General features: G+C 31.8%; 1 protein-coding gene and 1 long non-coding RNA gene across 2 annotated transcripts; one reads left to right on the forward strand and one right to left on the reverse strand.

The window, feature by feature from the left end:
- The first annotated feature begins 2463 nt into the window (after window positions 1-2463).
- On the forward strand, window positions 2464-15580 carry LOC139488272 (uncharacterized). The gene is made up of 8 exons (XM_071273773.1): window positions 2464-2595; window positions 4724-4981; window positions 7538-7804; window positions 8935-9048; window positions 10861-11172; window positions 11575-11607; window positions 13047-13128; window positions 14942-15580. The coding sequence occupies exons 1-8, from the start codon at window positions 2532-2534 to the stop codon at window positions 15405-15407; spliced, it is 1596 nt and encodes a 531-aa protein (XP_071129874.1). The 5' UTR covers window positions 2464-2531; the 3' UTR covers window positions 15408-15580.
- An 875-nt stretch (window positions 15581-16455) lies between these two features.
- LOC139490307 (uncharacterized) lies at window positions 16456-22420 on the reverse strand. Its single transcript, XR_011656275.1, has 5 exons — window positions 22316-22420; window positions 20336-20421; window positions 19617-19688; window positions 17844-18015; window positions 16456-16531 (listed from the first exon to the last, which is right to left on the reverse strand). It is a non-coding gene; the product is annotated as an uncharacterized lncRNA (long non-coding RNA).
- Window positions 22421-22629: the final 209 nt, after the last annotated feature.

The raw sequence follows: 22629 nt of genomic DNA on the forward strand, positions 1-22629 counted from the left end.
AATATTTCAACAATACTTCCAAAGGAATGGAAAAATGTTATTCATTCACAAGTATTTTTCAAACTTAATGCTGTCGGTCACAACATTGTAATCGCCATTAAAACAGTGGATAAAGTATCAAAACATGTTTATAAATTTGTTTTTTTAGATAAAATAAAGGAAACCCCATCTCGTATACAAGAGAAATGGAAAATAAAATTGGGAAATGATATCATGAATGAAGAATGGAGTTTCTTTTTTAGTCTTTCTTTAATGATAACCGAAGATCCCACATTAAGGGCATTTCAATACAGATTTCTCCATAGAATTTTAGAAACAAATACTTTACTTATGAAATGTAAATATAGTGAAACAGAATTGTATACTTTTTGTACAGAAACTAAAGAAACATATATACATCTCTTTTTTTAATGTAGATATCTTCGAAAATGTTGGCTTAATTTTTTCAAAAGTTGGAAGTATGTAAAATAAGTTTTCACCCAACCTTATCAATTATAACCTTGCGTGTAAAATATCATGTATTTAAAGATATTCTTAATACATGTATTCTCATATTGAAGAGATATGTATACTTATGTAGAATAAGATTCACAGTCCCATCTGTTGCTGAAGCAATAGAATGGCTTAGATATTACTATAGGAATACAAGAGAAATACAAAATTTTCCATTTCTCTTGTATTTTGCCAATAAAACAAAAAAAAGAAAAGAAAAATGGTCAAATATTGATATTATTATTAAGAAATAGAGCTCAATGAAGATGTATTCTGTACGGTATTATTGACTAAGTATTTTATAATTTGTAACACTTATGGTTAACCATATTTATGAGTCATTACAAAATTAGTGTTTGTACATCTTTACTTGTAGATGAGACTTGAGAATAATATTAAAATAATAAAAATGTATATTACAAAAAAAAAATAAAAAAATCAACAATAAGTTTTTGACACACAGATATGGGTAGCCTTTTTGTGATATTGATGGTACATGTAAAAGTCAGGGATGAATAAATAAAAGCAACAGCGATATACCGCTGTAAGATATTTAAAAATGTCAGAAAGTCCACCATAACCTTGAACAAAATGCCGCAAAACAGTATAATGTACACAGATAAATGAATATAATTTTGTTGTGAGGTAAACAGTATAGTAATGTTGGTTTAGTTAAATGTGTTCCTGTCTAATCTGAATTTGTTTTCAAATTTCACAAAACAGTCATGCAGCCTTTTATATTCATGATTAGTTTTATTATCATAACAGAAAAATGATTTCATTATATAATAATAACTCAGTTTTCAATATCCCATCGACCATTGATGAAGTTGATATAATCAAAAATGTTTTGGTGTTCGCTCGATGTGTTCTACAATGAATCTACTGTAAGAACAAATATCCAAATGTATCTAACTAGGAGCAAGCAAGCTTTTACTCTTTAATGTCATGTGCTCAGTGACACGCTGCAAATGCATCATTTAGAGTCTTACGACTTGAGCAAAATAAAATAACGGCCTCACACACTTGAGGTGTGCACGCTACAGCTCAGTTGTTTAAATGATCACATATTTTGAGATATATTCAAGTGGTCAAATAAGTTTGAAATAAAAAAAATAATGTCAACACATTTCTTGTTGTCGGAAATCACATACGGTTGAATGGTTTTAAATTGACTTTTTATTAAATTAATTACCGTTAATGTTGTAATTTTTCTGTCTGTGTTTTGCTTCTGATAATGAATAACATATGAGAAAACGCAATGAAATATATATATAGTAATAATGTAGTACGACGTATTTCATGCTAATGTCTACGCAAAATAAAAAGGCGACGATTGCCGATATTTTTTGCTGTTCTTCCTTAATGAAATCATAGAATAGATATAGGAAGATGTGGTATGAGTGCCAATGAGACAACTCTCCATCCAAGTTACAATCGATAAAAGTAAACCATTATAGGTCAAAGTACGGCCTTCAACACTGAGCATTGGCTCACACCGAACCACAAGCTATAAAGGGCCCCAAAAATTATAGTGTAAAACCTTAACTTTAGTAAAAGAATATATCATCTTGACCGATGATGCATTCTATCCTTTCCCCATAAAAATTTGCTATGCAATAGAGAAGTTTAGAGAATTTGAAATGACATTTACACGCAAGCAAATGAGGGATTAACAATGTGGAAGAAATAAATATTGCGGCATGCATTAAAACTGCAGAAATTAAACAAACTTAGATATCATTAAATAAATTTTGTAGAGATTTTTGGTACTTTTCATAAAAGGATTGTTGGAAATAGATAAACATGATAATCTTCGCAAAACAATATTCCTCAGTATTAGTACAATAACCTAACACATGTTTTATGATATGCCTAGATTGCCTTAACAAAACAGGTTAACTGAAATAAACAAATAAAAAAATCAATAACACTAGTAAATGTTTACATATAATTATACACAATTAAAAGCAAGGAAGGAAATAGGCGATATTTAATAGTACACAAAATAGCGAATAAATTAATACTTCTTTGAAAGGATGAAAAGTCACTATGCCGAATATATTTTATTTTTTACGTTCTTGGCACCTCAAGTTTGGACAGGTAAGGAATTTTTAAAGTGTTTAAAATTATAGAAAATTGGGTTATGGAGTATTTAATTAAAACGAATGCTATTCAATCATATGTGCATACATTTTTTTGTTTACTTCCTTGTATTCAGTTACCAAATCCAATCTCTTTAGACTGGTTTGATAATTTTTGCGCATATCTGACCTTTACCCTTCCGGAACACCTGAGATCACCCCCAGTGTTGGTGGGGTTCGTGTTGCTAGGGTTTTTTTCTATGTTGTGTCTTCTGTACTATCATTTGTCTGTTTGTCTTTTTATTTTTAGCCGTGGTGTTCTCCCTCTGGTATCGTTTATCCCTCTTATACAATAGTTTATTTTTTAGTATTTTTTTTTATTTTATTATTTTTATTTTGATGTCATGTAATATCAGTATTTGAGCTTTCTATGTTTTACTTATGGTCACTTATTCTAAATTTTGTTATCAATTTTTCCAAATTCAAGTTTTGAGCAAGTTAATTATTTTTTTCTTCTTTATTATATAGTTTTACATCTTTGTAACTAGTGAGATTGCTGTTATCTTTTTATATGATATTTTATTGAAAATGGATGAATGTAATGATTTTTTACGCCCAGTGAACACAGTACATGCATAAAAGAATGAGCGCATGCGAATGTGATACTCTGTTTTTACCAAAATGCATCTTTTAAATTTTATATTGCTAGTTTATATGTGACGTCATGCTGTTTCTAAATTTCATAAATTCAAATGTGGCATAACGTTTGTGCCTTTTCGCCATCGTAGGTGACGTCACATTTTTTTAATTACGTTGACGCCTGGACTGATTCGGGTGTGTCTATTCTGTGTTAAACTTTAATAGCATTATGTATTCGGATTTAGTTTTCTGTAATTAGTTAATACTTCAGTTTCATTATGTATATCTCTTTCATATTCATTTGTTAAAATTTACTGTTTGCAATAGCATGAATTGTTCTATATAATAAGGATGTTCTTATCCCGGGCATAAAAACAATTCCGTATTTGGCAAAACCTTTTCAACTTGTTATCTTCAGTGCTGTACAACTTTGTACCTTTTTCACTTTCGATCTTTTATATCTGGGCGTTATGTATTCGGGTTTAGTTTTCTGTAATTAGTTAATACTTCAGTTTCTTTATGTATATCTCTTTCATATTCATTTGATAAAATTTACTGTTTGCAATAGCATGAATTGTTCTATATAATAAGAATGTTCTTATCCCGGGCATAAAAACAATGCCGTATTTGGCGAAACCTTTTCAACTTTTGATCTTCAGTGTTGTACAACTTTGTACTTTTTTCACTTTCGATCTTTTATATCTGGGCGTCACTTGTAAGTCTTGTGTGGACAAGGCGCGCTTTTGGCGTATTGAATTTTAAACCTGATGCTTTTTGTTATCTATTAATCATGTTTTTCTTTGTCTAATATGTTCTATTAATTTGTATTGTAGTCCTGTAATATTATGTTGTCATTTCAATGTTATATTTAACTTTGCCATTAAAGTGCGAGGTTTGGCATGCCACAAAACCAGGTTCAACCCACCACTTTTATTCCCCTTTAAAAGTGTCCTGTACCAAGTCAGGAAGATGGCCATAGTTATATTAATGTTCGTTTCTGTGTGTGTTGCATTTTAACGTTGAGTCGTTTGTGTTTTCTCTTATTTTTGAGAAATTGAGATAAGACGTGGCACGGTACTTGTCTATCCCAAATTCATGTATTTGGTTTTCATGTTATATTTGTTATACTCGTGTTTTGTCTGATGCTTGGTTCGTTTCTGTGTGTGTTACGTTTCGGTGTTATGTCGTTGTTCTCCTCTTATATTTAATGCGTTTCCCTCGGTTTTAGTTTGTTACCCCGATTTTGTTTTTTGTCCATGGATTTATGAGTTTTGAACAGCGGTATACTACTGTTGCCTTTATTTATAAAGTCATTTCGATGGAACACATGTCATTCTATCCTGTGACATCGGCACTCGGAGTTTTACCACTGTACCACCGATGCATTAATTGGTAATTAGTATTATTAAAACACGATAAGGTACCAAGAATAATAGTTATTATAACATATTATCAATAATAAAACAATCAATTAGATTCTCGAAGATATTTCTAAATTTCAATTTTAGAATATTCTTATATATGTGGAAAGAACTCATCAAACCTTCAATGTCACCAGAACGAAACAGTTGACATAAATTATGTGAATTTTCGTTTTTGGCGGTATGGGTGTCCTACTGCTGAAGATACTAGTTGCAGAAATCAGACACAATTGATAAAAGAGAAATGCAGTACCAGGCAAAACTGTTCTTTGGGCGAAAATGACATCAACTCGTGTAATAAGCCACCTAGACGTGTGTTTGTGGAATTATACTGCACAAAGAAAAGTAAGCACTTCATTCGCTAGTAAAACATAACATAAAGATGTAGATACAGTCGAAATAAATTGAGAAACTGAAAAAAAACGAATTAGAATATTGATGATTTCTATATTTGGAATTGTGAACGTATTTTTCCTCCGACAGAAATACATAAATTTTTCGTTTTAAAAGATAAACGCAAGCTGTTTTTTGTAAAATTATTTGTAATTTCTGCTTTATATATTAAGTATCTTATAAATTTACGCCTTTTTTATTTTATAGAAATCACTCATATTTATCAAATACTCATGAATGTAGAAAAAACCCGTAATGTTTTCCTTTATTTTTATCAAATTTAAAAAAATGCAATGTTGACTTCTTCATGAAATTTGGTACAAATAATCTTCATACTTAATCAAACCAAATGTCTTTTAAAAAAAGAAGGGTCTGTGTTCTCGTTTTCAAGTAACATGGTGCAAATTGGGTACTCCATGAATTAGTACATGGATAGTATACTTTACCTCATTTTCCAGTGCAACCCTAGTTCAAAATAATATTATCGAGTTTTTCAACCTAAAGAAAAAGATCGACATCAGATGAGGGTATCTTGATTTTTAATATGATATAGACATATTGACTGCCTGAAAGACTGACAATATATGTTATAGGGTACTGAGGGCCAGTCGGTGTGGACTAAATCAAATGGCATTGAATCATCAATTATAGTCCAACAGTTGATAACAAAAGTTCAATCATTTGCAGTATCAGTTACAATGATAAATTTCAAACAATTACAGGAAGATTCAAGCGATTTTGGCAATTGTTCAAAATATGCCAAACTGGATCTTATACGAAGTGGTATCCGGTCTTCCACAAAGTTTCAATCCAGAACCCAAATTTATTTTGTGAAATCTATTTTAGTAATAATAACTTTGAAATTAATACGTACTCTTTTCCCTTAGTCATCTCTATGTATACAAATGAGGAGCTGTGGCAATATTGCGACATGATTATGGCATACCACAGAGACAGTTATCAACCTAAAACAACTATAGGTCATCGTGAGACATTCAATAAGTAGCAAAACTCATATCGTATAGTCAGCTATGTTAAGCCTCCGACATGAAAAACTGGAAAATCAACGGCATTATCCAGAACAAAACAATAAACAAACAAAAATATGACAGAAAGGAACTAACGGAAACTACTCAATTTCAAGTTTCTAACCTGAGATCGATAGAATGTGGCGGGATGAACCACGTTATTCGGCGTTCATCCTCTAACCTTTCCCGGAGAAGAGGTGTATAAATTACCGTGCACGATCAGTTAAATTAAACTTCGTATTCCAAACAATTAAGGGAAACTGAAGTTACCATTCGGAAACCATTTTCCCAAATATATCTATTTATGGTAACAGAGACTGTGAACTTTTACCTATTGACCTCAAAATCAAATGTAAAAAGCTTATTCTATTTTCCTATATAGTTATTATATCTGCAAAGCTGTCATTCCAAAACAAAGAAAGGAGTACTCTGATTATCATCGGGAAACAATTAGTTTCGAACACATGGACGGATAAGGTACCAAATGGACTACCGAATTTTCGAAAAGACGAACAAAGCGATAACTACGTGTTCCCGAAAAAAGCTATACCCTTCACAATAATATTCCACATTTAGATTGAAAGGATTATATATTACAACTTTTAAAAAAATAACAAAACAATCAAGATACAAATACGTTGCTTTTAGAAGGGAGTAATGTTACTCTGTGAAGAAAATCTGATTCAAACTAAGCAAAATAAGATGTTTTATTTTCTATTGACACTACATTTGTTACGTTCTGATGTCGTTAATTTGATCACATAGTTAACATTCCTTAAAGAACCAACCGCTCTTCTTTTCGACTTGTTCCATTATGCGCATGATTCAGACTGTACTCAACAATATGTTCTCTGGAAAAATCATCCATGATCCTTCAGTTTTACATTTCGCTGTTGCAACATCATCATTTTAAGAGTGATATAAAAAAGAAAATGTGGTATGATTGCCAATCAGACAACTCTACAAGAGACCAAAATGACACAGAAATTAACAACTATAGTTCATTGTATGGCCTTCAATAATGAACAAAGTCCATACCGCATAGTCAGCTATAAAAGGCCCCGAAATGACAATGTAAAACAATTCAAACGAGAAAACGAACGGCCTTATTAAATTTTAAAAAATGAACGAAGAACAAATATGTAACACATAAACTAACGACAACCACTGAATTACAGACTCCTGAATATCTGTTTTCATAGATTCAAATATAGTTGTTTATATACCTGTTTTCTTCCCTCGTTTGTTTGTGCTTACTCTTCTCGGGTTTATTAGCTCACCAACGTTTGTATGAGGTTTTGAATTTTCAAACTGTTTTGTCTAAAGCAACACTGTCAAGACATATTGTCGAAATGGGCATCTGGTGCAGTAAAATTATAGCTTGTGTGTTATAAACAAATGTTGTAAATTTATTGTTTATCAAATTCATTGCTTTCCACAAAAACGGTAATTCTTTGTATATGATATTTTTACACTGAAGGATGGTGGTTTGAGTGGCAGTATACCAAAACAGTTGAAGTGTGCGGTTCGTTGTCTGTAATACATTGCGATAGTAAGGATGTGATTAGTGGATTTGTTTTCTGGTGGTATAAGATGGAAGCTACATGCGAAGTCGTAAAAGAAATCAGCAAGTGCATAGAGAAAATTCTACATTTGTGTGTTGGATATCGTAGTTGTGACCTCATCAATGTTAATACAGATTGTTTTTATTTAACTTTGGGGGCAATAATTTACAGCTGCAATAGAGGTAATACTAAATATTATAGTAAATAAAATTGCATTTTCTATTTACTGATTTTATGTAAATTCATTGTCATATTTCATATATTCTATATTGAAAATGACAAACATTTAATAAGTTTTAAAAGTTTTTTCGTACATTTCTTTTCGTCTTTTTTTTTTGGGGGGGGGGGGGGGGGGGGGGGGGCTCTTGTGAACAGCTGGGATAAGTGAAATTATCCGTTATCGGAATTCATGATTTCATGCATTACTGTTGGAGTCATGCAGTGTGTGGATTTGGTAACTACTCCCACCACCATAATGGCCTTGTTGTCATTAAGATAAACATTTAAGAGCTTCTTAGACATAAACTGTTCATATAACTAGTGATAAATTCGCAAGATCTTGCTTCACTCATTTTGTGTGGCATTATTGAAATAGCTTCTACAGAAATACGTCTTTTGTTCAAGTATCTTCATAGTTGTGATTGTAATACTTCAATGTAAAGGGTAAGGTAGTTTTGTATATCTAACAAAAAAAGTGAAGTCGTTCTTGAAAAGAAATTGAATTATACTTTCATAATTACACGGATCTTATTGACATCTTTACTTCTAGAAATTTCCTATTTAAAGCTCTGTAAGGCCTTCTTACTTTTCGATTTCTAATGATAAGACTAGAGACATTTGCAATCTAGTTACCAATCTGCTAGTGTGCAACTACGTCATTAACGAATTTCAATGTTGTCATTGAATGCTGCCATGTTGTGGAGCATCTAAGAGCATTCTCTTTTTTGTGTACGTCGTTTGTGCGGCTCAATCTGTCGATTTTTTTGTCTTTTTGATATCTCTTTGACTTTTGGTTATGAACTGTCCCTTGTGATCGTTTTGTAGTAAATAGATTTCAGGGAAATGCATCATCTTACATATCTAAACTTATATTCATGATGAAATTTGGGAAAGCATTTCGCTCATCTCAACATAAAATTTATTTTGTAATATAGTAAATAGAATTTGAAAATGCTACCGGTATTTCAATTTTATTTGATCCTTTAAAATAATATTTTAATATATTACCGACACACGTTTTTCGTATTTCTCACGTAATATTTAATATAATATCACAGTTTACTCTACGTTGATAATTCTTCTTTTACAAAAGGGAGTGGTTCACCTACAACAACAGTGAACTATGCTGGAAATCATAGTTATTTTGATAAAGAAGATGTGTCACCAAGTACAATTGTTTTTGATATGACAAAACCACCAAATATAGGTAAGGCTGAATTATTAAAAAAATGGGCATTAACTGTTCTTCTCCTAAATTATGGTTGAAAATTCATACATGTTAATCATTTCGAGGAAATAAATTTGTGTAATTATCTTGAAACGCTTGGTTTTTTAGTAAAGATAACAACGATTTCGCAAGGTTTTAGAAAGTTATCTATTTCCAGTGCGTAAGATATATTTCTCGAATTGCACCAATTCAAACAGATTGCAATACTACTAGTTGTATGAATAAGCAATACCACAAATGCGTTAATTGTGTTGGCTTATCTTGCAATGCTAGTACATATTTATGAAATTTTAACATTTCCATTGACTTACCGTTGTGTAAATAATCACTATCTTAGGAAGCAATAACATGTCTTTGACTATATCTCAAAAAAGAATAATAAACAATCGTCATATTAAAATTTAATTACTTGAGATGATATCGTTTTCATTCATTGCAAATCCCATGAAAATGTATGATATTATAACTTTTGTAAGTCCACTGTCACGTTTCAAGGGCTACGTTTTACTACGTTTTGAAAGCGTAGCGAAACGGGAATATACGTAACGAAGCGTATCGAAACGGAGTGATCCTTTGTTCAAAACGGGACCTGCCCCGTATGTTTTGAAAATTCAACAACAAACGTAGCGAAAATTGAAACAAAGTAGAAACCTAGTAAATACGTATCAAAGCCTAGCAGAACGTAACAAAACGTGCTTACTACGCACCGAAACTTATCAATGCGTGGTGGAAACGTGGGTCTACACGTACTAACACGTAGCAAAACGTGATAAGAACGTAGCAAAAACCTAGTAAACCCTAGCTTTCAAAATAACGGGACATGATTACTCAAACGTAGTTGAAACGTAGCATTTTAAAACGGAATAAAACGTGACAGTGTGACTTTGGCTTTAACACATGTTCAAAAAAGGTTTTTAAAAAGATAACATAGAAGCGTACATATAGAATCAACAGCAGGCATTCATTCTCACGGAAATTGTTAAAGCCCCAGTCACACTGTCAAGTTTTACTACGTTTAAAAATTCTACGTTTCAACTACGTTTTGAACACAAATGTCCCGATATTTTGAAAACTAGGTTTTACTAGTATTTGTGCTACGTTCTCATCACTATTTGCTACGTATTAGTACGTTTAGAACCACGTTTTCACCACGCATTGATACGTTTCAATACGTAGTAAGCACGTTTTGTTTCGATCAAAAGCTTTGATACGTATTTACTAGGTTTCTACTTCGTTTCAATTTTCGCTACGTTTGTTGTAAAATTTTCAAAACATACGGGGCAGGTCCCGTTTTGAACAAATGATCACTACGTTTCGATACGCTTCGTTACGTATATTCCCGTTTCGCTATGCTTTCAAAACGTAGTTAAACGTAGCTCTTGAAACGTGACAGTGTGACTGGTGCTTTAGAAACACCAGTTCATTTTTTTTCTCTCCGGTAGGAATGTGTGTTTACGCATCACATTCCATACCGCAGTTTTTTTCTGGGTTTTTTTCTGAAATTAATATTAAAATATCAGAACGATTGACATTTGAATAACCAAAGGAAAATTGGTGGTTAATTCATCGTCAGAACAAATTAAGATTTGATGCGATACCTCTAACTTCTTTATTCGTTGGTAACTTTAGTTCATTGTTAACTAATACATAATAAGCAAGTGAGTTCACCAAAAATTTAACTTTTGTATCGCTAGATTAGTTCATTGAAAATTGCTCAGTACTGTTCGCAAAAAACAAAACAAAAATTAATAAAAAAAACTTCTACTTTTATGTATTTTTTTTATATTTCAGGTGAAAATGTATTGGTTTTAGATGTAGATTCAGATTTCAGACTGTTGATAATAAACAAGAAACAAAACACAACTTACTCTCTTTGTGCAAACAAATGGGAAAATGAGTATGCTAGGTTTGTTTGTCGCCATTTAAATATATCGGATAACGGGATTGCTGGTAATATTCCCAGAAATATAGATCTAACGCGAATAGCCTACGGAGTTGACTGTCCTAATAATATAACGAATCCATTTGAATGTAGTCCAGACTACAGCAATAATTCAAGAAAGATCTGTGACTCTATCGGAGATGCAACTATTAAATGTTACAGTAAGTTTTCCGTAGCATAGCTCAGCTAGACAAGATACATTGAGATATCATATTGAATTTCAAGTGTTTAGCAAGATAAAGAGCATAAAAAGGCAATATCTTTTCTCCAGACAGTTAAAACATGTCAATTATAAAAAAAAATATCCTTCAGTTGCATATATTGCCTCAAGTTTGTGTTAAAAAACAATGAAATGCAATAAGAATAAATAAATAAAAAAACAGAAGCTGGAATTACATAGAGGAAGAGAAAATATATGCCAGGAATCTGATAATTTTAAATGAATGACCCTAATTTTATATTTCATTTTTCAAAATGCAGGCAAAACGCGAATTCCAGTTTAAAGTATCACACTAATTATTTGAAAAATATTTTAAATACTTCAATTTCTTTTTAAATTTCAGATCACACAGAAAATTATGTTTCAGATAAAACAGGTAAGGGAGAAAATGAACAACTCACAAAAAAGACACTAACAACACAGGAATAGTTATTATTTGTGGAGAAATTCGAAGTTTTCTCTACTATCATAAATACTTGTTATAATGTTCAACCTTTTATTGTGGTGAAACTGTGGTAGGTCAATTTAAGTTACTATTGTTGAGTCTGTAATGTGAAATTCTCCAAGCAAGTATGACGTCAAAATAATAATCGTTTGCCGGAAAAATATCATTTATCTAATAAGTAAACGGTACTTATTGGAAGGAAATAAAATCAGAGATACCTTGAATTTCTACACTTGGTTAAAGACTATTGTTTGTATGTCGTCGTTTTTCATTTTTTCCGACTTAACAATCTTTATTGTTCTTTTGGCATCTTCGCCTAAACGACAGAAACAAACCTGGTGAGTACCGTGGCAACCAAAACGTGTATGTATACACACGTACAAAACTAATTCATGACGTCAGGATTACTAATTCCCACACCGTAGAAAGAGTTCATGAAATATTTTCGTTGGAATCTAAGTTATGTAGGAATTTGTACGTAGTAAATTGTTGCGCAATTTCGGCCATTCTCTCGCAATTTAAACTTCAATCCTTTCTCTCTTACTTTTTTTTTTAGCTACAATTGTAGTCGACCAAGTTAACAAATTTATAAATTTCATTTAAAATCCCATTTTGGTCAGCACCGCTGATATTGATTGTTAAGTCTCCTAGGACACTAAATCTTAAGTTGCCAATGACTATGATGTATTTGTGTTTCTTAAAATCATTTCAATCTTAACTTTAATATACCGTCAATAGCTCAGTTGGGTATTCTCACAATAATTTGGCGTATATCTGAGCACGTAAACACATAAAATGCATATATATTCCAATTTCCAAAATCACCATTTTTTAAAACAAACTTTGAGTATAAAAAAAATTAATGATTATATATACATGTACAATGTATATTCTTAATTCAAATTTCTTAATTCTTAATTTGAAATCAGAAGTAAAGTGAAGGAAGGCCATCTCAAAACTATTCAAGTAAATTATGAAAAAATAGGAAAGCTTATCTTTGTTAACTCTTTAGAGGGTTTTAGATACAAAAGAATATGGGAAGATAAAGTCTTACACACATGTAATAAAATGTTGTGTTAGTCAAACAGAATATGATCATGAACCTTAAAATTTGCATAATCGCATATTTGATTCTCAAAACAGCTTTGCAACATCTGAGCAAAGTATATATATGGTAAGGTTCTTCCTGTCTTAATGTGATCAGAAACATTTTTTTTTAAAGCGACTTAGACGGTTTCGTTAACTAAGCAAGTATCACCTATTATTGTAACTAAAAAGCAAGTTTTTGACAAAATCAATATACATTGACGTCAAACACACACACTCACACACACATATGAATCAGCTTTCTAACGTCAATATTTTTTCAGGATTGACAGGAATAATTGTCGGAGGGATTCTAGGATTTGTATTTGCTCTGATATTCATTGTAGTATTTATCTTTTGTCGCAGGTGAGTGTTTTGCAACTTGCTAAATACATGATTTCCATAAAAAAAATCAAAGATTTATAGAAGAAAATGGTAAATTTCTCGTTTGAATAACTATATATAATAGGAGACAATAGTAGGTTTGTATTAAAAACAATTCCATAGTCAATGAAATAAAGAAGGCAGTGACGTGGCGACATTGACAAGTTTTATTATTTTGTTTACAGCGTCCACCGTTTTAACTGATTCTTTAAACAAATACAACTAGAAATCAACTTTATGTGGCATATATAAAGCAGTAAAACTAAGTCATATCATATTATCATTTCAAAGAAGTCTTGATATCTCACATTCATAATGTTATTAGTTATCTTTAAATTGTAGTTATTATTGAAGCAGTATAACCCTTCTTTCATAGAGATTCAGATTTTTCTTCCGTATAAGTCATATCCTCAGAATACATACATTAGTTGATTATCTAACCCGTAATTCCTTTTTAAATGTACAAATTAATTAAAACATAATATATCCAACTGAAACAAAATCTATGAAGAGGGTAGGCAATTCTAACTATGCAATGTTCTGACACTTGGAATGCAAATCAAACAAAACCAAATGTCAAGAAATAGATGTAAGTGGCAATCAGAGGTAACAGAGCAGGGGACTGTTCTGATATCTTTTGAATTTCGGCAGACACAATTTGCGCCAATTACATTTTTGAAAAGGTATGAATTTCGCCACTCTTTATTTTTCTGATGGTATTACCTGCGCCAATAAATGGAATCAAATTGCGCCCCATTTACCTGTACATTTTATGAATAACCTATCATCTTTTAATTAGATTAAACTGAACACTCATCAAAATTGAAAGAAATCACTAAGAAATAAAGTGTTCAGTAATAGTCTGACGTAAAGATGTCTGATATATATCGTTCAAGAAAATAATGTCGGATAGAGGAAACCTGTCATTGTTGTCGAAGAGCACATATTTCTTCAAGCATGTGTTAAGAAAAATAAAGAAATTAGAAGTAACTGTACAGTTAGAGGTGTGTGAATCTTAAACGGTTATTTGGTTATTATTAGGGGAAACTCAATCAATTATATGGAACTAATACTCAGAAGCTAGAAAACAGATTCTAAGAACATCATGCAAACGAAAAGCAACTGATAAGTGAACAATTAATTCTGAGCTCTTCAAAATTTACGAAGAATTTTTAGAAATATGTTTGTCAAACCATGTACAGAGCATGTACAGAGAAAGAAGAACTCTGCACCAATTAATTTTAACCAACAAATCAAGCCGAATTTGCACAGAATTCTTAATGATATTGGTGTTGTAACAAACGAAGAGGATGACTCTGTCTTGTGTAAAACTGATTAGAATTAAATAAATTCATAAAATTTGCGCAACAAGATTATTTTACAATTGGCGCAACAAGATTATTTTACAATTGGCGCAAATGATACCTATAGTTTTGCGCAAAAGTAGCATGGTGCAAATAAGTTGTGGCGCAAATGAGTTCATTTTTGGCGCAAAAAGACACCGCCCATGATATCAGACCCCCTTGATAAACACAGACACGTCCCATCTGTCAACCAGTATGTGATGAAACATACATTTTGTATGTCTATACAACATAAGTAGTATTGATTTAAATAGTTCCTTCTCAATATCCTGTTGCATGTTGCTTGGGAATAAGTAAGAACTGTTTGCGATATTTAAACAGTGTGAATCATATAAACTCCAAACTGAATCCAGGTAGGTTTACTGTTCTTCCTGTCGTAGTCATCCATTTTTCAATCATTAAATGTAAAACAGCACATTACTTACTTGTAGAAAAAAGAACAAAAAAGAAAACAAGAGGGCTGGAGATGAAAAGAGAGAGAACGCATCAGCATATATTAAACCTTGGAATATGAACAGTCAATCAGCTACAGCAAATTACCATAGAGAAAATGACATGCACGATACGGGAGAACAAGGGCGTGTCTCATTAATTATACCAACTCCACAAGAAGCTGCAACTCAGTTGGATGGTGGTCAGTATTTTGTTTTAGATCCTGGTGCGACAGGATTCAATAGATCGACTAAGAATTTTTCAGACAAAGACAATGAGAATGCATATGCAATGTCTTCTGACGGCGTTTATGACGTCACGAATGAAAGACGACATATAGAAAAGGATGAAATTAACATTTACAGTCATACTGTGGATGATGTTTACGACACTTCAGCTCATGACAGGAAAGGGAAAGAACGTGACAATGCATATGATGATTGTGTTATACAAAATGATGGTTAGTATTATCAAACATCTCAGCATTACCATCTAACTAGCAGGTGGAAATAAACTAAAAAAAAGGCTTTGATGGTTTTGGAAGCGAGTAGTGCGTTTCGTCCATCATGAAGTAATCAATCCTTTCTTGTATATAAAAATCTTTCTTATTAAAAGTTTTTAATAAAATATAAAAGAAATGTAATAGTTGGTCAACATAAAAAAAGAAGATGTGGTGTGATTGCCAATGAGACAACCATCAACAAGAGACCAAAATGAAATATATTTGAAAATATTGATATTTCATTTGCACAAATGGAAATGTGTGGTGTTTATATTAATCGTTTATGTATAAAAACGTGGAACAATCTCTCAGTACCAAAACAGTTACACAATTTTGCAAAAATAAGACCCCCGGCCGGTAGTAAATATATGATTTCTAATTACGGAAATAGTCAAAAAGACAGCTGTGAATTTCCCAAATCAAAACAAATAGTGAATGATAAATCTACCTTATTTATTCTGTCATAAAAAGGATTCGAAAGGTAAAATATACTAAATTGGTAATATCATGGGTTTTTATAAATTGTCTTCCAACTTCACGTTCCGCAATATAAATTAAATCCTCTCACTAAATTATTTCAACAAAAGAGGGGAGTTAAAATTGCCCGTTGTAAACTTTCTATTTCTATGTGGCATATGAAGTACATATATTATCTCCAGATTGTTGATTTTGCATCTTTTGCAACTCTTTTCTATGACTGTGGCTGATGTAATACTTTAAAAATTTTACTCACGCCATCACGAATTAGTTGACCGTTAAAAAATTTCTGTTTCATAGAAAACGACGGATATGTGCGGTTGTCTTTACACAAACCTGTTCAGTTTGTCATGGACTAAAGAGTTTTAATATCCTTTTGTTATCTTCTGTCTCTCTTTAACAGCTGTTACAGCTAGAAGCTATGTAACTGAGTATGAATAAAAAATATACAAACACAATTAAGGATTATCGCAAAAGATTCGGGAAAAAAATGAAAAGTAGTCATGTAAATTAATTTTACATATGGACACAATAGTTATTGGTTATATTTTTATTTACTATCTAAAATTTCTTTTGCCAATCAGACCGAAGAAAATTCTCGAAAATGGTTCTGAAATTAGAAATAGTAAACGAATAATACTGTACTATTAATATATCGCTTATTTCATTTCTACAATAATTGATTACTATATCCTACAAAAAGATCACAGTCTGTCGGTTTAGCATTCAATCTCTTTTCAGAAACTTTCAAATCAAGGTCTATATTTCTAATGCTTTAATTTGTGCAGCATTTCGCTATTTAAACAGTATATTTTCTCAGTCAATAATTAATTTATTTAAAAGTTAACGAAATTCAATGTCGCTGATTTATCTGTTAACCCAGCTTACAAGCAATTAATAAAACTGTGTTTCAAACACAATGTACGAATAAAAGTTAAAATCCTGATCCCGTGGGGACATAGGTTTTTTGGGGGGATTAACAAATCATTAAATGTATCTCCCTAGCACATTGGAAATAAATATATATTGTTATTTTGTCGGGTCCCTATGGTGGACCTAAAAATGCTATCCCAACCATAGCAGCACTTAAGTACATCTCTGGTTTTTGGTAGGGTCTGTTTAGCTCAATTTTTACTTTAATGTTTGGTAGATGGTATATTATTGTTTGTCTATTATAACTGGTCATTTTTTTTCGGCGTGTCTGCTCACATTCTACCATTTTTCTATTGTCCTATTGGTGTTTTCATCTTCTTTTCACAATCGCGCAAAGTTTGTCTTTTACAATGTTAATTTGTGTATTTCTCTGTCCTAACATTTTGCATATATTTGTACTGTATTCCTGTCATGTAATGTTGTCATTTTAGTGATAGATTTAACATTGACATAAAATCGCGAGTTTTGGCTAGCCACAAACAAGGTTCAACCCACCATTTTTTTCTCGTCCTGTACCAAGACAGGAAAATGGCAGTTGTTATCTAATAGTTAGTTGCTGTCTGTGTTGCATTGTCGTTTATTTTTGTTGCACTTCAGTGTTTCTGTTGTTTCTTTGCTTTACTCTTATAGATGATGTGCGTCTCTCGATTTTAGTTTGTAGCCCGTGTTTGTTTTCTCTCAATCGATTTATGACTTTTTAACAGATGTATACTACTGTTGCCTTTATTTATACTGTAATTGTTTATCTAGTACCATTAACGGTACTATTTGTTTCTGGACTAGATGCGCCTTCTGAGAATTAATGTTTCTTCAGTGATACTCGAGGCCAAAATATTTGAATATCAAATATGTATGAAAAAGATGAAGAGTGCATAAACAAAAAAGGACGAAAAATATAGCTGAACCTGGTTGAGAAATCAGAGCTTTGCACGAGGAAAATATATTCCTGAATTCAAAACTCTTTCCAAAGTTATAGTTTTAATACTTACTTTGGTTACATAAAGCTGTATTACATGGCATTTCATGGTCTTTTGTTGGTTGTGAACAACATTGAGCACATGCAGTACCGGCATGAGGACTTGACCATCGCTTTTCTATACTGGTTGACGTGTTGTTTATATTTACATTGTCTTTGTTCAATGTATCCATTAAATGGCAAACCTTTGTAAATAAGAATAATATGGATTAAGATATTGTTTATTGATTTATTTTTGTTTGTGGTTTTATATATGTGGTAAGTGAGTGAGTCTATCAAAAATCTTAACAATCATGTATATATTCCTGAATGTATAGATACTTGCAGACCTTCCAGTTGATTTCTTTAAATTGGTTTCGCTTCAGCTTAAAATCAGTTTCTGCAAGATGAAATGTTGTTTAAACTTAAATCTATATTCACGATTTATTTGTCCTAACTACGCGCATTGTCAGATATGCAACTACAGCTTCTCGATCTTCCTCCGTCTGTCAGTATGGCACGTGTAGACGGTGAATCCATTTAAATATGCAGAATAATACACTCACGAAATCAAAACCTCTATCTGTGGAACTTTTATCGATGTAATCTTTACATATTTTGTTTGCTCAAAGCAAAAAGGATCAGACACAAGTAAAACATACTTATAAAGTCTTTCCCACAATACAATATATGTAACAATACAAATTGAATGTGAGCATGCATTATATAAATAACATAAATATTATTAAACTATACTGAAACAAGAACTATCTTTAAAAAAGATAACCGACGTATTTAAATTTGAGTATATGTTTAAAACTATCATTTCGATAACCTTCAGAAGCACAAAGATACCATTTAAATAACGTTTTCTCTGTTCAAGTTGTGTTCATTATTCTCGGTCCTCGTATCTTTCTGTTTACATTCACCAAAACCCCGCGGAAATCTCACATGCGTAGGTGCGTTCTAAAAGTCATGTACGTTCGTACAACAAAGTTTACATTAAAAATTATATAATTGTCCCGAATAAACAGCTGTTACGGATGCAAAGAGCTATTGGAGAAACAATTATTTTAATAAAAATATAAATCTTTGTAAGATCTAGTTCAAATATTTATAGTTTTTCACTTGCTTTCCATCACGATATAATTAAAGAGACGTTTTTCAAACACAACCAAATCACCCACCATGACATCATTTTGTCCAACCACAGAAAGGATTTTCGAGCATGCGTATTCTGTTGCCATAGTTAAGCGTCCGTAAGTTCAAAGGGCACAAACCGAAACTATACCGACTACGTCGGAAAAAGGAAAGGGGATGAAGAAATAACGACAGAGATTAGGATAGCGATGTGATGATGATGATGTGCGCTTTAACTATGATGCTGCTATACTACGAGGAATCGTTTTAATCTCTTTGTAAAATTGAATAGTTGTTACATTTTGATCATATAAGTTAACATTGTCTTTTCCAAAAACCAATAGTTTTACTCGAATGCAGCTGCTAATCGCATGTCACTCTCTACAAGAAAATGTAGATGTGCATAGATTTGATTAATTTGTTTTCTCGTTTTAAATATGCAAACAATGTTTCTGATAAAGTCGACGAGCAAACCAGAATTTCCGTGAGTTTGACCATCCAGTTTTAATGGATATAACAATTTCAGCATTGTTCATTGAATTTCGCTCAAACGTTATGCAAATGCTAAAGTGATGAGATACTTTCATTATGAAATAGGAAGCAGTCGTGATGACACGGTGTCAATCAGACTTTTTAAATACTTAAACATATAATTATATACATGTACCAGTTCAGAACGACATCCAGCATTGATTACTGTAACCAACGTCTGCAGTACATTAACTTCGAGGTAACATCTCTAAAATATTATAGAGGGTTCCAATTTTATTATAACAAACTGTATACGGATAACTATAATTAATCATTAAAAATGTAATGCAATCAAACATTTTAATCGAATATAAACATACTTCACGAAGCAAAACAATTATTATTAACAATATAGATATTTACAATACTCATTACAGTTATGTTAGTACAATGGTTTTATTTTGTTAATGTTAGACGTTGTTTGTACATATACCAACTGCCAACAAAAAACGTTTAAGATAAAAGGACCTAAAAAGTTATGATGGTATATGACTCTTGGAAAGAAGTAAAAAATGGAATCAAAGAACATTACAGCCAATTGCATTGAGTGTGTAGGCAAAGTTAATATCTTTGGTTAGCTTGCTTGCTAGCTGAACCGTGAAGTAATTATAGGGTTAGGTAAACTACCCTCCTTTAACCAAAGATATTACCTTTATCTACACACTCTATGCAATTGACTGTAATGTATTTAAACACTGTTTTTAAGATTTAAATTGTACTACTACCGTTGTTGAGATGAAGGAAGGACGTTAAATGTGTCATATAATGAAAGCCATTTACAGTCGTTACCCTAGCTTCCTAAAATATATCGAGTATAGAGCGCATATTTATAAAATAAAGTACTAAATTGTTTACCTCTACACCATCTGAACAAGTAGATGGTCCTCTCCAGAAACAATCTGTTAACCTTCTGTCATCTCTACATGTTAAACATCGCAATCCTTATAAAAGCAAAATAATCTGAAGTTATAGTTATTGACCAAGCAAATTGGTATATAGCATTTAATCTGCATGGTTTGAGTGACCCGTATTAACACGAACGACGTAGGAGTTCGGGTTAAGGTTCATCTCGAACCGTGCAGATATACCGATTTGATTGGCCAATAACTGTTTTAACACATGACGCCAAAAATTTACGTGTACATTTTGATAATATGCGGACGATATACTGCAATCCACAGCTCCTATGAGTTTCTTGTAGGATAAAGAAAGGGGGGACATTATGTTTCTGTTAAAATCCACAATTTTTATATAAATTAGTGAAGAGTTAGAAATTGACATATTGCACATGTAGACACCTATCTATTGTTGAAAACTATACTATATGTTGCCTTCTATATGTCCTTACTTTGTTTTTGTTGTTTGGTTGCTGTCTTATTGGCCTGTAACCTATATCTATGCGTTTGCTCCAATTGGCATTTCATATTGCGCCAAAAAAATCTTTCATTTGCGCCACAAACCATATTTCATTTGCGCCAAAATTGAAACCTTTCCTTTGTACCAATAATACAGATAAATAGTATAAAGCAATGCTTTTCAAAAAAGACTTTTAATGAAAAAAGACAGTTTTTGTTTGCATAATAAAATGTATTCCTCAGAAATCAATCATAATGTAACCATAAAAGGTATGTTAAAACTTCGATTAAACCCTGTTCTGTTACTTTGAACATATCTAAAAAGGAGTAAAATTGCGAGATAGTTCTAATCATTATACACTATAGCAAAGTTATAATCCTGTCCATATCAGTTGTTGTTCTGACTTTGTAAGTTTTATGGTACACCTAAACGGTTTTTAATATGATGCATATGATAAGCTATATACCATATGTGTGATCATAAAAAAAATAGACTTATTTCCTCTGTTTGTTTCTGAACAGACAATGTTAAACATGTGAACACTTTATGATTCTAAACCTCAGTTTTGTATTAGAAATGAGTATGAACAAATATCCAGGAGAAAACTGTAGAAACAAATCTTATCCACGATACAGCAAGGAATTTTTAACTTTTCCGTTATATGATATCTGTATTACCTGAGGAAAGGCGCAAATGAAGTTTTTATATTTTGGCGCAAATGAAGTATAACCTTGTGGCGCAAATGAAAGATTGGATATTTAAAAAATTGGCGCAAATGCAATGTGCCCCTCCTTTAGTTTTGGTTCGGTTTGATGTACTTTTAAATCGATGTATGAAAAATCAACACTCAAATGGTTATTTTGTATAGATTGTTAGTCTTTCTTTCCCTCAATAATATGTGTATAGGAAGATAAACCGATGAGAGATGTACACAGGCATTTGTTTCTATCCGGTCGACCTTCCCATATGGAGATGTACCTATTAGTAAATTAAACATTATTTTTCTACTAAATTAAGTTTTTAAGACATGTCGCATCTAAACAAATTCTGATTTATCTAAAGCTTACCCCCTCGCTCCTTTGATACTCACTTAATTATGATTCTCATTAAATTCGATCATAAACTAGTCACGTATATATGGCATACATATTTAAATAGTCGTAATAAATTCCATTGAGCACGAAACTAAACAAAATCAGATTTTATTTATTTTGATACTAGTATTCTGAAATACATTAAAAATATTATCTGGTTTGACAGTTACACACTGATTTTAGATTAACATTGTACACACAATTTTGTAAAATATTTTATGGCCCACCCTTTGATTGGAAAACCTATCTTGTCCGGTTTATCCATAATTTCAAATTCCTACTTCATTTAGAGAATAAATTTATAACAGCATTAGATTATCACTGTTATATGCTCAACCTTTGTAAGGTTTGTAAAACCCTTTTTCTAGACTGTCTATTGACTTACCGGTCGTGGAAGACAATATGCTGATGAAACTGATGACTGCAAAGAAAACAGTGCAATTAACCGTTTTTGTCAAAAACCAGCATCAAAATATGATTAAAACAATTTAAAACTGACATTAGTACTACTGTGGATTTATTATTTACGTGGATTATGTTATAACTTGGATGCTCGCAACTATTTGATTTCGTGGTTTGTCGAAGTGTGAATATAAGCCTATCATATATAATTTGTTATTCGTTGAACATATAATTTCGTGGTTCAGCTGTACCCACAAAATCCACGAAAATGTGTATCCAACGAATAATAATGAATCC

Source organism: Mytilus edulis, chromosome 9 (assembly GCF_963676685.1).
Source record: "Mytilus edulis chromosome 9, xbMytEdul2.2, whole genome shotgun sequence".
Taxonomy (NCBI): Eukaryota; Metazoa; Mollusca; class Bivalvia; order Mytilida; family Mytilidae; genus Mytilus; species Mytilus edulis.

Bases quoted from the DNA above. Each gene is read 5' to 3' on its own strand.
- LOC139488272 (XM_071273773.1), top strand. From the start codon at position 2,532: ATGAAAAGTCACTATGCCGAATATATTTTATTTTTTACGTTCTTGGCA. The intron at 11,608-13,046 runs GTAAGGGAGAAA...ATATTTTTTCAG, and splicing joins TTATGTTTCAGATAAAACAG to GATTGACAGGAATAATTGTC. The intron at 13,129-14,941 runs GTGAGTGTTTTG...ACTTACTTGTAG, and splicing joins GTATTTATCTTTTGTCGCAG to AAAAAAGAACAAAAAAGAAA.